The 16,048-nt window shown below is 33.0% G+C and overlaps 1 protein-coding gene across 3 annotated transcripts; it reads right to left on the bottom strand.

Moving 5' to 3' along the window:
* Positions 1–1,554: 1,554 nt before the first annotated feature.
* On the bottom strand, positions 1,555–14,719 carry SRFR1 (Tetratricopeptide repeat (TPR)-like superfamily protein). Of its 3 annotated transcripts, none has more exons than XM_022885826.2 (24): positions 14,529–14,719; positions 14,302–14,411; positions 12,562–13,412; positions 12,411–12,455; positions 12,193–12,294; positions 12,030–12,110; positions 11,567–11,633; positions 11,119–11,219; positions 10,920–11,027; positions 10,358–10,428; positions 10,173–10,229; positions 9,616–9,724; positions 9,431–9,511; positions 8,534–8,620; positions 6,725–6,931; positions 5,411–5,742; positions 4,815–4,901; positions 4,647–4,746; positions 3,425–3,516; positions 3,291–3,329; positions 3,091–3,181; positions 2,571–2,668; positions 2,153–2,481; positions 1,555–1,847 (listed from the first exon to the last, which is right to left on the bottom strand). In XM_022885826.2, the coding sequence occupies exons 1-23, from the start codon at positions 14,648–14,650 to the stop codon at positions 2,193–2,195; spliced, it is 3,327 nt and encodes a 1,108-aa protein (XP_022741561.2). In that variant the 5' UTR covers positions 14,651–14,719; the 3' UTR covers positions 1,555–1,847; positions 2,153–2,192. The 3 variants fall into 3 exon arrangements, with proteins under 3 accessions (XP_022741561.2, XP_022741560.2, XP_022741562.2); XM_022885825.2 differs by having other exon boundaries at positions 2,176–2,481; XM_022885827.2 differs by lacking the exon at positions 8,534–8,620 and having other exon boundaries at positions 2,176–2,481.
* Between the last annotated feature and the right edge of the window lie 1,329 nt (positions 14,720–16,048).

The raw sequence follows: 16,048 nt of genomic DNA, 5'->3' as shown, positions 1-16,048 counted from the left end.
ATTCTAACCCTTTTACCCAATGCAGTTAATTGAGTTAACATATGCAAATAGAGACATAAAATCCCTCTTTTTACCCATACTTTTCTTATTATTTCTTAAACCAATAATAGTAAAACCTAGGGATAGATTTGAATAATGAGAAAATAATACATTTGAATTATTTTTTCTCTTTACAATCCTATATATCTCCCCTTTCCTTGACCTCCGTCTTCCTGAGAAGATAAATAGTAGGAATCTACTAAGACTACACCGACTATGAACCAACCAAAGATAAATTATCAAGCATTAATTCGTTTACTTAGATAAGGAAAAAGGTTAGGAGGGTAGCCCTAACCTTTTAATGCCTGCCATTAATTAATCCAGCTATTACCACCTAAACAATTACATTTAAAAGAGTGATTTGACAGATTAAGACCTTCCCTAATTCTTAACCAAATATAAATTATAAAAAATTTAAATGAAAATCTAATAAAAATCTTTGATATTAACAAATCTAGATTCGCCAGTAACATATCGTACCTAACCCACTAATCTCATTTCTTACATAAGCTAGGTTACAAGTAAAACATTGTCCAAATTCAACCGTACCTTCAAAAAGCAAAACATACTTAACCAAACACATTAGCCAAAATCCAAAATCATGTTTGGAAATTAGGAAAACGGCATACGCGTATCCAAAGAACCACCTAGAAAGTAGAAACCGTGGCCCAGGCAATATTTGTCTTTTGGAGGCATTCAGGCGTTTGCATTTGAGTAAAAAAAATTTTCAAAAATAATTATCTAAGCAGAGGATAAAAATGATCAACTCAGCCTCATTTATTTGGAATTTCACATGTATAAGTTGTGCAAATTTTGATTTTAACTAAATGTATAAGTAAACAGAATTTTTTATGAATCATCTATAAATATATTTTATTTTTATTTTTATTTATTTATTAAATTTAATAAACGATTTTAACACAATTTATATGTTCGTTTATTAAACAAATTGAACACGAACAATTATTTATTTATTTATTTATGTTCATCAACAAATTCATTTATAATTCGTTTAAAATTCATTTGTTTGTTATTCATTTATTATTCATTTTCTGATCATTTATAATAATACTAATAAAATTATATTTTTATTTTTATCCTAATGTTGTTTTAAAATTTATTTATATTTGTTTGAATTCATTTATGTTCATTTAAAATTTATTTATTTAAAGTTAATTGATTATAATTTATTTATTATTCATGAAGTGTTTATTTATATATATTCTTGAACATATTTATTTAATATTCACGAACAAACTCATTTAATTTAATTAAACGAATATGAATCAAATATAAATAATCTATTATTTAAATAAATGAATACAAATGAACAAAATAACTTTTTTAATAAATGCAAACTAAACACAAATATACGTTTATTCTATCATATTTGGTTCATTTACGGCCAAATTTTAACTGATTTTGTAGTTTGATAATCTCCTAGAATGCATCCATATGTGGATGTTTCTTTTTCCCTTGTTCAAAGAAGAGAAGAAGAATTACGATAGAGAACAATTAATTCAAACAATGATAATTAATTATTCAAATTTCACGATCATTTTGTTTTTGCAAACAAGCTATTGAAACTCAATGTCCAAATGTAATGGCATGTATTCTATAATAATGCTGTACGACACACCTAAATATACAACACATGTTACAACAGCACAAGACAGTGTAGGAAAAAAGAAATCTGGACTTGGAACTGACCACACGGTCCACGGTTGCTGCTGATCAATAAGCATGCAGAAAAACGCACTCCAATAGAAGAAGCAACTACACAAATTAAATTTGTGCAGGCACTAGCTCTGCAAAAAGTTTGGATTAGAAGAGATGTCAGTGTATGATCAGTGAGTGATGAGTCTACTCCTATGGCCTTGAACCGAGATCTCACCATGGGACCATCTACCGATCAAATAAAGTTTATTTCGAGTATAAAATTGTAGAATGACTGATAAATATTCACTTCAAATCATTTAACTGGAGTTGTCTAACTCATAATGTTTAATAGTGTCATTCTAAAGAAAAAAAAACCAAGGTTTTAATATGCCATTTAAGAAGAAAAAGATTGAGTGATGCGAATTCAATGAAAGAAAAGGGCAAACAATCATACATTTTCAACCACTTCTATCCCACCTGTTTGAGTTAAGAGTTCAATTATCATATGAGCTCAGAGCAGCAACAACTGATCCTGTTGTGGCAAAAGTTGAGGCTACATCCGGAAAATCTTTCCACGATGTCGTAATCTTTATGGATGGATATAGCCAACTCTTAACAGAGTCCACAAAGGAGTTTGGATCAAAGTTCAGAATGGCTTCCCAATCAACCTGTACACCTTTTGGAATGTTGCCTGTGTACTCCATATTAGCAGCAAGAAACAATCCAAGCAAAACAACGAAGCCAACTACTGCAGTGCCCCTTGAGAGTGGCATGAAATTGTACCTGAAAAACAATCAAGTATTATATGTGCATAAAATCTTCAAGCTGTCCAAACATAAACCGATCATTTGCATTCCGATATCACGTCATACCAGTAATATGTCATTCTTAAAATAGCTTCTCTCACATTTTCAAGGACATTGAAATCAGTAGACCCATAAGTTTCACCACAATAAGCATTGCAAATGGCCTGCAAATCAATAAGTTGGTAAATTCAAATATCACAATCAATCAGAATACAAATAGAAGAGAAAAAGACACTTAAAAGCAATAAAACAAGGACAGGCATGGGCTGTCAATCAAGAGGTATCAGAAGCTAATTAGACTTGAGGCATTTTATCTGGTTTCATAACATTTAACAAACGGATTAATCCACACAGCAAATAAGAACCCACAAGATGCTAGAACTCATTTTCATGCAATTTTCAATATTGAGTTGTATGTCTAGGGCATTTACATATCAGCTAAAATTGAAAAGCATGAAATTATCTCAAAAGATAGTCAGAGTAAACATGGAGGAACAACATTTTTGGCAAAGAAGAGTGTTAATAGCCTACGCCTGGCTAATAACTATTGACAATTGAATCATGTTTAAGATCAAAAGCAACTTACATCCCATGCCATTGCCATTTCAGCGTCAAATTCCTCCCATCTGGAAGGTGTGCAAGGTGTTCTGATTGCGAAGTCATGTCCACGCTGTCCCCTGTGAGAATTATTCAATGTTTTTCAACCAAAAAATTTACTTAAAAAAGAAAAGAAGCTATAACAAATAAATTTAAGAAACAAAAAGATAGAAGTTGACATATACTTACATCTTCACTAGGGTAATTCTAGTCCCTTCAAGCTGCTTCCTGAAAAATAAGAAAAACCAGGATTGCGTCATGACTAAGTTATGACAAGAAACTTTAGATTCCAAGAAGATCATCCAAGTTCTTGGAAACTTTACCCCTCAATGGCTGTACTGTTGCACCAAGTAGCCAACCAGAAGTCCTCCCCCACAAGTTCATAAAGATCATCACAAGATTTGGCATGCACAATCTGAAAATGGTATGTAATTATAGATATATACATGAAATTTTCATATATAAAGGCAGATTTTTCCAAAAACTATTTGCACTTCAAAATCAGCCAGAATCTGACCTTTGCTTGGTAGGAAGGATAGAAAGTGATAAGACTGGAAAAAAATTTAATCTAATGGTTAATTTTCATAACTACTTTCCTATTTTTTAGCTTATTCATGGGATTAAACACTTTGTTTGGTTTACTGAAAATTTGAGGAACAGGACACTTAAAAAAAAATTGAAATACAGAATACTGAGACTTAGATTTCTAATGTCTAAAAAAGATTTACCACTGAAAATATTATTAATCACAAGTGTATATTTTTATTTCTTCAAATTGTTTTTACTTATTTAACCACGGTCAAGGACTTGCTTCACACACGCTACAAAGTAGTCTGCTCTTTTTGTATTAAATTTTAGATTATTCAAAGAAAAACTGATATATAGCAAACTAAGCCACTGCTAACTCTTAAAGAAGGAGATGGAACTAAAATTCAAATTAAAGACATATTACAGAACAAACATTCTTCACAATGTGACTTTGACCAAACAGTTCATGGATTTTAAGTACATGATACATTCTAAATATAAAGTTTTAGTAAGGAAATATGCTAGTGCATCTTCAAAATCCATTAATTTAACATCTCTTTTCTGCTATCATAGTCATCTTGCAATAGATTGTAGAAATTTAATCACTTCAAAACTTTCTAAATATTCATGTGAGTTTCTAATTCTTCAAATTTCATTCCAGCCATGGCTTAAGTTACGAGCAGAACAGTTGCAAAAAGCTGTCACAATGTATAGCTTAAATTTCAGTAGCAACAAACATACTCCTACCTATGCAACTAATACACAATATGGTACCTTCTGTCAGACACTACCTTTTTTCTTATTCCTTTTTCCTGGTATGGTATGATTTAAACCTACAACTAACTCAAACAAAAACCAATCCCCTTATCACTGGAAAACTAATAAGTTACTCTTTCAGCACTGTCATTTAGAGGATAAAAGATCATTTAAATACTCAAGTCGCATGAAGATGTTACATTCCATAAAAGACAATGGCTAAATGATACAACAGGTCTAAACCACCCATAAAGAACTTACATTTTCTGATTTCCCCTCTTTGGATAGATCAATAATTTCATCTGCCTTGTTGTGCACAAAAAGTTTATCCTTCATGATCGTCTTTGCCATATTTAATGTTCTGCAATATCACCAAATAATGAGAATTTATAACAATACTGTTGTTAATGAATCAAATCGGATATTTACCTTTCATGATTTGGGAAATAACGAACAACTTTTGCTTGTCCAAGGACCATTGGTGTGTGAGAACCAAATCCAGAATTGAACTCTTCACTGAATAGCAAAACAGAGCACAAGCTCAGTAAACAATCACATATTTTAATGTGAAATCCTCGGAAAAATTGAAACTATTCAAAATGCTGATCTCACTCATCCTAGGTACTATAATGGTTTCAAGATCATATCATATGTTTAGATGATTTATATTGTGATCTATGATCCTATGAGTAGATCTATAACATTTTCTCCAAATTGAATCCAACCTATAGTGCAATAAATGCAGTATTCAGTTACAGTAATTGTATGTATAACCTGGTGGGACTCGTTGTACACACTGTTGGAGGGGGGAACTAAATACAAAATAATGAAACAATCATTAAAAAACACACTCTTAAGTACCAATAAAAAACAGACTAAGATTTTACAAAAAATCCTGAACAAGAGAGCAGAGAAATTTGTAGATGACAATAATACAAGAGATGCCAACAAAGAATAAGGTAAACATTAAATGTTTAACACATCCTGGTGTAATTATGTAGTTAACAAGGTTAGAGATAGCAGACCTTAACTTGTTAACCCACACAACAGGGTCACAAGGCTCAGAAATTTGTCTCCATTTGACAGCCAATGAATAAACATCTTGCCATGACATTGTAGGGCGACTAGATGATCTATCTTCAGCACTGCCATATGAAGCTGATGTTTCTGAGGAACTACTTGTACTACAACCAGCACCACCTCTATTCTGGCTAGCCATACTGATTCTATCCTTTCTTCGGAGTCTCTTACCATTTTTCGAGCTTCTATTAGAATGCTTCCAATCTGCTTGCAAAGAACGCCATGCTTTTGACACCTTCTGCGCAATTTCAATGGCAGCTAATCCTGCCATACGATGCTGGCACACAACAAATGATGAAAAATATTTAATAAACGAAGGTGCAGCAAAAAAAAAAAAAAAGAACAGCTTAACAAAGGGCAATCATTAAAAACAAGGAACTCAATCCCAAGCTTTTAAGCTGTATTTTCCTTTTTCAGGGGAGAAAAAGGTGAGGAAGGAGAAATATAACATGAGCATCACAAAGCTACAATGTTTGTTTGGTATCTCAATGTAATTATGCTAATGTGCAAACAAACCTAACTTAAGATATGAGACTAACTCAGTAGTTGTTTTATGAAAACAATATATGAGATTTATCTGATTAGTATCCAGGCAGAACAATAAAAACTGAAGCAAGCACACACATAAACATGCTTGAAACTTGAGAGCAATTATAATAAAACCTCCAGTATCCTTGTTGCCATTATATTATACGTACAAACATATAATGTGGGAAAACAATTATTTACAGCTGGTTGTAATCTTGCAATCTGTATATTTATATTTATATCTCTAGAATTAAGTATTTGTATCCTTGGAACTAAGAACAAAAAATTAGGATAGACAATCACTTAATTATAGGATCAGTTTTAGAAAGATTTCGCTTCCTAGTTTACCCACTAGTTAATTTATACAAACCTAAGATGTTTGTATAATTCTTAAGAGTAGTTTTTCAATATATATTCAGTTTTACTCTTAGTTTTCCACACGATTTTATTTTTTAGTTTTTCCACATAAAAGAATTCATCCTTGTTCTTTTTAGTACGCAGACTTTTAAGAATTTTCGAACTGAAATAAACATGTAAGATCTGTAGTCTTTTTTCAAGAGTTTTATAGTTTTTCATCAAGCCTGTTAAATTTAAGAAAGAAGGAAAACCTTTACAATGCGTGAGGAGGATGGCTTTACCGACTTTCAAGTGACACTGAGGGAAGGCAGGGGATGGGATAAAATAAAGAAAAAACCCCAAAATAGTTTAGAATTATTCTCAAAATCAATCACCTGACGCCTATTGGGTAAGAAACCAGGACAGTCATATTGGATTTTCTGGCCAATTGAGTCAGCAGCCAGTAGAAGAGCAGTCTTGTGCTTTGTAACAGCAAAATCTTGCTTTCTAAGCTTTCCCTTCTTCAGAGAATCCCGCAACGGAGGCTGTCTGAAAACCTTTTCACACACATTCTTGGGGTGCAATCTTTTGCACCAGTACTCCTGTATAAGCACAACTGTAAGAAACTAAAAAAGGCCAAAAAACAAGAAAAATCTCCACAGGAAAACAATTTACTTTATTATATCTTTAGCATGACAAACTAATTTGTTTCACAAAAATTTGATATGATGGAAAACTGAAGTCATGGAAGAGAATTTTTTTAATTTTTCTTACATGTACCATTAAAGCTGAAAAACAAGGCATAACCTTTGTGCAAAAGAGATACACCAGTAAACTAAAAGAGAACACAACAAACAAATGCATGCACACAAAAGGAGCTTTAAGTTTAATGTAGTAGTGTAAATGATACATTAGTGTTCGCAAGCTACTCGGGGTCAACTCAAATAAAACTTGAATTCAACTCGATCATTGTTGAGCTGCACTCGTGCTCGAGCAACTTGATTTATCTAACGAGCAGAATTTGAGCATCTTAATGTCTGACTCAAATAACTCACAAACCTAATCAAGCTTTTATATTTTAATATATTTGTATTATTTTAATTAATAATTTATTACCTTACCCTTAATATACTTAACCTAAAACACCCTAATCTTTTTCATTTTATTCTTTCCCTCTCACTTGCCATCTCCCCCATCCCACCCAAAAACCTGTCTGCGACGCCCCTTCCTCTCACTCTCCCAATCCTTTCCGATGCCGATGTAGTAGCCAACTAATCAACCTTCCCATGCCGCCTTAGTCTTTCTTGTTCCCCTGATCCCAGGCCAACAGCGCCTCCTTTACTCTCACTCTCTACCAATAATTTCTGGTAACTTTTTTAGTATTTTGGCTGCTTCTCATGCTTCTGAATGGGTCACTTTGACAGTGAAATTTGGGAATTTTACGATTTGGGGGTATAAGTAATTTAGGATCCATTGGGTCTGTGTTTTTCCTTGTTTGTCTTCAGTTCTATCTGTTTCTCAGATGCAATGTGATTGAATTTTTATCTATTCTAACTTTAGTTTGTATCATGCTCTCATTCCATATGTTGGTTAAATGTTAAGTGGATGCCATTAGCTACAGTTTTCTTCTGTTGTAAATGCCTATTTCATATTAATAAAAGTCTGACTTTACAAAAAAAAAATCTCGAATTTGGGTTGCCTTATTTGGTGGGTACAGTGGGGTTCTGAGCAAGAGTTCTACACTGAAATAAAATAACAAAGGCATGACAAAAATTAGTATTAAACAAAGCTCCAAGAATTCCACCTCCTAAAAATCGAAAAGCTATAAGAAAAATGCTAGGGAAAGTGCTATTTATTCTCCATTTATTATATTTTCTTTATGATCACCGTTCATTTCATTTCTCAATAGAAATTCTAAAAACACACTTTCTTTATAATCAAGTTCGAGCACAAATAATCGAGCTTGAAGTTGAGTTGAAGATTGAGCTCGTATTTTACATAATGAACAAGCTTAATCAAGCGAGCTTGTGTAGCTCGATTTTTACCTAATTTGAGCTCGAGCTAAAAAAAAATGAAGCTCAATCAAGTTCGAGCTGAGTTTCGAGCCATAAATTTGGAGTCAAGCTTGAGCTTTTCATTGTATCGGCTCAAACTCGATTAATTAGAATCCTAGTTTAATGGTGATTATCACAATGAATTGTTACCTTGAACAGTGGATCTATATCTCCATCAATATCAAACCAACAAAACTCACTGTTGACTTTGGAAGCTGTGTACAAAGCAATCTCTTTCTGCAAATGAAGAATTTCAAATTCAGACCCTATCTCAAGGCCAGTAACAACTATTGTCAAATAAGATGATCATTAAGACAGACAATTAAACTATAAACTAATTATTGTTTCTTGGGCATAGTCTTCAAAACAATATGATTCACAACAAACCCAGAACTCAAGAAGAACAGATTTCCAAAGGCACATTTTAAGAGATGTGTAATTCCATTTTTTAGTAAGTGGTAATATCACATAATAAATGCACATGAAAAAATCCGGAAAAATGGCACTTACATATGGTATGGTAGTTCATAAAACAAAATGGAAACATGTGTTTTATGCTTTAAATTGAAGTACATCTAGGAATGCATTTGGGAGCAAAAGAAATGCACCCAAATATAGCCACCTCATCTTGACAGTTGAGAGAGGCTCTGTTGCTGCATTACACCTCAACCTTTGTGTGTAGACACACACCACGAGAATAAAATTATAACAACCCAAAAGTCAAGAGTAGAAAAAAATTCGGGACAATAAGTAGCCATACACTATAATATAAATGAAAAGCAAGGAAACAGAAAATCCATGCATATGCCAGATTTTTTCATCTTCAAGTGACAAGAACAACCTTTGGGTCGAACAGAGATATCTAGATTCCAGTAGAGGTGAAATCGAATTAAGTGAAGATTAGTACTAATGACAAGCGAAAGCATCAAAGAAACAGACAGGTGAGCAATACGATAATAATTCCTTCAATGAGAACAAACATATGAAAGAAAAACATAATGAAGCGAATTTCATGCAAAAGCTATACTATTCTACATCAATGCAAACCTGATAGAAGGCCAGGCATTGAAGCACAAACTTCTCCATCGAGTCCAGTTCAACATCTAGTGCAGCATCATAGTCCTTGACCTGTGGATTTTAAATTTTAGTACAGTACAGTAATGCCAAAGAGCAATCAATACAATGGTATAATTTAACAAAACAAAGTATCATAATTCAAAATTATTAGTTACCGCCTCTGCATATTCTCCAATAGCATGATAGCATGAAGCTCGTAAGTACAAACACTCAATATTCGAGTTTTCAATGCTCAACCCAATTGATAAATCCTCAATAGCCTTCCTGCAACAGCCAAGTTGGGTCACTTAAGCACAGATGAGAAAATGATAGTGCTAATGAAGAAACCCAAGTGAAAAGATCAAGTACTAAAAGATTAGCAGTAAAAGTGGCTCACTTAAGCACAGATGAGACAATAATAGTGATAATGAAGAACAACATCAAGCGAACAGATGAAGTAATAAAAGATTAGGAGCAAACACTCATATTGATGGTGACCTATACAACTACAACTGACTATAAATACTAAATAGCAGAAACTTCAATTAAAGTTGTGCCATCCTATGGATAAATGGAATATTTTAAACACTGGAGTATTTATGTCATGAGACAATTGCACTTCAAAGAAAAATTATATATCAGATAGTTCATATCAGCATTAGACTTATCAAGTACATGATATCAAATCAGAGGAAACTAAGCCATTCACAAAAACACAGTTGATTGAACACACCTGTGCACTCCCATCCCATGGAATAGTAGCCCACGCAAGTGATATGCTTTAGAATACCTATTAGAAAGAACATTAATCAGATCAAGTTTAGAAAAAAGGAGAATCAAACAATTTAATAAAGTCTGGAAAATAAGCACACTGGTCTAGAAGGGATATGAAGGTTAAGAAGGCAAAGACAAACTTACCTTGCATCAATTTTTATAACTTGTTGAAGACATTCCAAAGCCTTTTCAGAGTTTGCTAGATCTTGATAGAACTGCCAGGAAATCACATAGTCATGGTGCAAGACATTTAAAGCAGCTTAATAGAGAAAACTAGTTTTATTAACCAAAATAACAGTTTTCTCAAGATGCACACTGTACACTGTCATCCACTACAAAACTTCTAAGGATATCACTTACCCATGTAGCAATACATTTAAAGTAGGTTCAATTAGAAAACTAGTTTTACTGGACAAAACAGTTGTTTCTAGCAAATGCACCCCATGGTTGCCGGTATCATACACTGCCGGCCCTGACCAACAGAATCCTATGAAAATTGGTATTCTTCAGTCTTCAATCACCACCCCCCAAAAAATAAAAACCAAACTTCATGCATTATTAGACTGGTAAAAATTTTAGTAGGAAAAAAGGTATTTTGGTTATTTTGACAATTTTTTATGAATAATTATGGAAATTTAGCTTTGAGAGCAAAATAATGCCCTAATAGAAATTATGAGGATAAAGCACAATAATCAGTTATAGTTACCTGGGTAAGATGAGCCCAGGCTTCAAGAAAACTGCGGTCAAGTTGGATAGACTTCAAATGTGCCTCCTCTGCCCTTTTATATTCACCAATTGAAGATAATGCCATCCCCTACCAGAGCAAACACCAGTGATTGAGACAGAAGTCCAAAAAGTATCAGATTCCTCCAGAACCAGTAAGGTTGCAGACGTTTAATACTAACCAAATATGTGTATGCAGACTTGTTATTCTTATCAAGCGTCACACAAGCAGATAGGTCTTCAACAGCAGCATTGAAATCCTTAAACTTGAAATTCACTATTCCTGAATTAAGTACAAATTCCACAGATCACTTCTTAGCCACAAAGTTGTTATTATTTTTTAGTACCAACAGTCTTTTATGACATAACTGCTAATGTACGAATTGGATCTTACAAACAATTCCTATGTTGAACTTTGCTTCAATAAGTATATGAGAATTTATAACTGAATGTATAGAAAGAACATACTTGAATAATCAAACACAAATATGACATAACCACTTTCGACATTTTTATTGAGCAAAAAGGACATAAAAAGGCTAACACAATTTCTTCAGTATAAAAGCAAGTGGACTGCATGCAGGAATGTAAGGAAATGTAACTATGAAAGAGCTGTATTAAACAAGTTACCTCTTTCATGTAATATATCAGCTGAATTTGGATCAAACTCCAATGCTTTGGTCAGGTCTTCAATTGCCTGGCACAAAGATGCAATTAAAGATGTCAAATTTGAGTTATGACAATCACTAAGCTCTTTATTTCCTTCACAAATGAAAAACTCAGAAATATAGTGTCGTGACGGGCGCTACTACTTTCCATCATTTAGGTCATAAATAACAACCATAAACTGACATATTCCATCTCTCTCACTTCTTTTTGAAAAATCGAATGATTTTATGCAAACGACAATGTAACATGAAAAGGAACAGAAACTAGCATATAACTTAAAGGTTTTAAGTTAACCTTAATGTCCAGGTTGACCATGTCAAAGTACCAAAGCCAAGGATCACATGTAATTATGGAAAGACACTAGGAAGAAGGTTTCCTTTGGCTAGAACTACAATATGAGAATGAACTTGTTAAAGACCCTCACCTCATTAGATTCTCCTAAGGCAGCTCGAGCCTGGCCTCTCCTTTTCCAAGCCTCACCAGCTGATGGTTTTGATTGAATAGCCTAAAACAAAAATTAATCATATGGAGCATAGAAAGAAGTTGTCACTCTTCTATAGACTGCTGAATCACAAAGATTTATGTACCTTTGTAAAATCAGCAATAGCAGATTCAAGCTCTCGTTGGAATGCATATGCAGTCCCTCTTCCTATTAGTGCTTCAGGATATGTAGGATCATCTTTCAGTATCTACATGATATACAAAAAGACACGTTTTTAAAATTTTTATATGATAAAAAAGACAAAAAAAATACCACAAAAGCCATCATGATGCAGTAGAAACCTACTATGTACCAAAGATTTACCTGGTCAAATATAGATATGGCATAAGCATAATTCCCTTCATTAACCTGCAGAAGGAAAAAAGATGCCTGTCAAATAGAATGCATGACTCGAGTTTTTGGTACAAATAGAAAATGCACCAAGTTCAGAACCACAAAATGTGTTAAAACATACCTGTGCAATGCCCCTTGATAAGCGAAAATCTACACTGATAGACTTGGTCTTTGAAATCTTAGCAACACAGAACTTCTTATTCCTCTTGGTTTCATCACTTATTTCATTATGTATGTCAGATGAGTCATTTGGCGGGCAGTGAGTTTCAGTTATATCATTTGAATCAGTGCAAATGACAGAGGATTTACTGCATTGCTCTGATTTCTCACTTAGATCATTACATGAATCAGAAGCATAACTTGGTTTGTCAAAATTATTATGTATTCCATGTATTCCATTAGTTAGGCCAGAAGACATCTCATTCACACTAGTTTGATCACTTGATCCTAAATTATCACCAGAAATGCTACTGTTCTCAGAAGCATCCGCAGACTCCACACTTAACTTAGATCCATCACCTAACACATTGAGACTTTTGTAGTTTCCACATGTTTTGCCATTGGTGTCAGATGCTAACTCAGACAAAGACATTGATGACTTACTCCTCTCTTCATCACTTATTCTATTGGGTGTGTCAAAATTGTCAGTAGATTTGTTGCAGAACTCTGATACATCCCTATGCTCTTGGAATAATCTAGAGGTATTGTATTTATTTTGATGCTCAAGAGTTTCATTTAACTTTCCATTGACATAAGGTCTTGATTCAGATGCAGGGTTAGATAACTTAGAGTCAGCCACTTGGGTGTCACTAGTGAAACTTATGTCTTGTTTGCCTGTTTTCTCTACTGTCAAAAGCTCTTCCAGTTCCAGCAACAGCTTCAGATCAGCAGATTGCCGCAAAGCGTGTTCATACCCTTGCTCCCAAACAGCAATAGCATCCTCTTTCCTTCCCAATGCAGAAAATGCACGGCCTGTATAAAGAAAATAAAAGCATTGAGCTCGAGCACCCTGCCCCAAATAAAAGACAATAGACTTTGCCATTTACAATCAAATAAACAGCAATTATTCCAGGAAAAAAAAAAGTATCAAGGATGCCCAAAAGAGGTACATAACAAGACATCACCAATTGCAGAAAAGCATACACAAAATTCTACAGAAAATCTAAAGACAAGGGAAACATCATGTTGATTACAAAAATTCTAGGTTAGATCAGTAAATTTTATAGTTATTATCTTAACAGTTTTAAGCCTAAACTGATAACAGAAAACCACAATTGACTTTTCAAATTTCAGAAGAGAGCTTAATCTATGTTCTTGACCATATTATTACTTGTAAATCACACCCTGCGATTATTAGAACTTACTCTAACAAGCATTGATTTGCTACAACTTAGACCCTAGAGATACATTGCATGGTGTAGGGCTTAATTGTTGGCAAAGAGGATCTATATTACCATATTCATGGAGCTCTATCCCAACCAATGAGCATGTCTATACTCTATAATAGCAAACTAATAAGTCAAACTCAAACAACAATAGGTTTTGATGTTGAAACAATTAAACAAAATGTGAATTGCAGGACGCATAAGCAAATATTGAACCTAATAGAACCCCAAATTCTCTAAATTATAGCAAAATCACCAGATTTGAAGAATTTGATTAGTACTGCGAAGTCACAACCCTAGTACTCAATTTTTGGACCCAAAAGGGATGCAAGAATCCGGCAAAAATCTTCAATTAATCTAAAATTCAAATAAGAACAAACTAAATTGATTGGCAAAGCAGAAAATCAAGAGCCAAACAATGCAATTAACAAGTAAAATAAAAATAGAAATTTGAGGATCGAATAAAATAACAAAACCTTTAAGAATATAAGCTTGAAGAAGCGTTGGGTCGAGCTCTAGCGCCTTATCACAGTCTTTAATCACGTGTTTATGAAGCTCCAATTGACTATAACAAAACGCTCTATTGCTGTTATCAAAAGAAACATCGATCAGCGAAATGAAAATGTAAAGAAAATTTTTTTAAAAATTTTGGTAAAATTTCGAAGATCGACGTGGATAAAATCAGGAAAATGTTTTAACAGACCAGATGTCTTGGATTGCACAAGACTGAGCGAGGAGCGAGTCAAGGACTCGGATTGCCTTTGACCAGTTACGGGAGGTGCAGAGTTTGGCGAGTTCGACTCGCTCGAAGATAGCTGAGCTCATGGTGAGTGACTCAGCAGAGCGAATTGGGGAAAAGACTTGAACATGGGAAGCGGTGAGGAAAAAGTGAGTGGAGGGGGGAAGCAACCGTGGTGGAGAAATCAAATGCGGTGAGGGTGGGGAAGGTTTTATGGCACGTGCGTATGACACTGTGGAACTGGTTTTGACGCATTTGGTTTTGGTCTTTGGTTAAGTAGATATGGCAATGGCACCTGGGGCACGTCTTGAGACGCGTCTGCTGCCTGCAACTTGAAGGCTACGGACTTGACCCGATTGGGAGTTAATTAATGTTTTGTCCAATGCCTTTTGACCTTGCTTTTCGGTACTTTCTGATGTTTTAATCAGACCGTTAATCAAACCAATTGGACGCTCGGTTCAATTGAATTTAATATTTATCAAAAAATACGGTGAATACTTACCAAAATATACGTGTGATTAAATGGCTACGACATTAATTAAAAGCTAAGAGACAATAAATTCTAATTTTATGGAAAATATTTTTAATTAATTAAATAATAAATAAATTATTAAAATCCCATTTAATGCGCCATTCAATTTCAAATTTATTAATTTTGAATTGATTTAATATTTTTTGGTTGATACTTACTTGATCATAAAAAAATTATTTTAAATTGATTTGAACAATTCAATCCGATTTTATTTTTATAATATTTATTTTTGTTTCCTTTTATTTTTAACAAATCAGACATTAAATTAAATCAATTATATTATAATTTTCAAATCATTGAAGCAAAAGTACTTTTTTCATCCAAATGTTTTAATCTAAAATTTGTCCAATTGCATAAAAAATAATTGATGATAAAAAATAATAATGTCATTATTATATTTAATCAAACACATAGATCATGGATTACTCTTCAAATTCAGTAACAACAGATATGTCAGTGAGAATTAAATATTTCACCTCAAATTTTGACACCAATTATCCTTTTGACACGTGGTGTAGCATGCATTTTGGTGCATAGAGCGATGAATAAAGTTTGAGGCAAGTGTTTTTTTTTTATTTTTTTTGGTCCTGAGCTGAATTTAAGGATGGCAATCCAATTTGTTTGTGGCGAGTTTTGATATGATTTAATTTTTAAAGGTTGAGTTTTTTTTTTTTTAAATTAGATTTTGGATTGAATAATAATTAAAATAAATTAAAGTTAAATTTTAGATAAATTTCTCTTTATTCAATATGATATATATAATTATTTTTTAATTTTTTATTAAATTTTATATTTATATTAAAAAATAATATTTTATTAATCTCGAATCAAATAATATTAAATTTAATTTTATATAATATTAAATTATATTGGATTCGAATATAAAAATATATAAATTATTAAATTAAATTAAAATTTAATATTATAAATATAAAATTAAATCAAATTCAAA

Source organism: Durio zibethinus, chromosome 10 (genome assembly GCF_047325235.1).
Source record: "Durio zibethinus cultivar Kanyao isolate XHJ-2024 chromosome 10, ASM4732523v1, whole genome shotgun sequence".
NCBI lineage: Eukaryota > Viridiplantae > Streptophyta > Magnoliopsida > Malvales > Malvaceae > Durio > Durio zibethinus.
The sequence above is the reverse complement of the archived record's forward strand: the minus strand, read 5'-3'. Positions and strand labels throughout refer to the sequence as shown.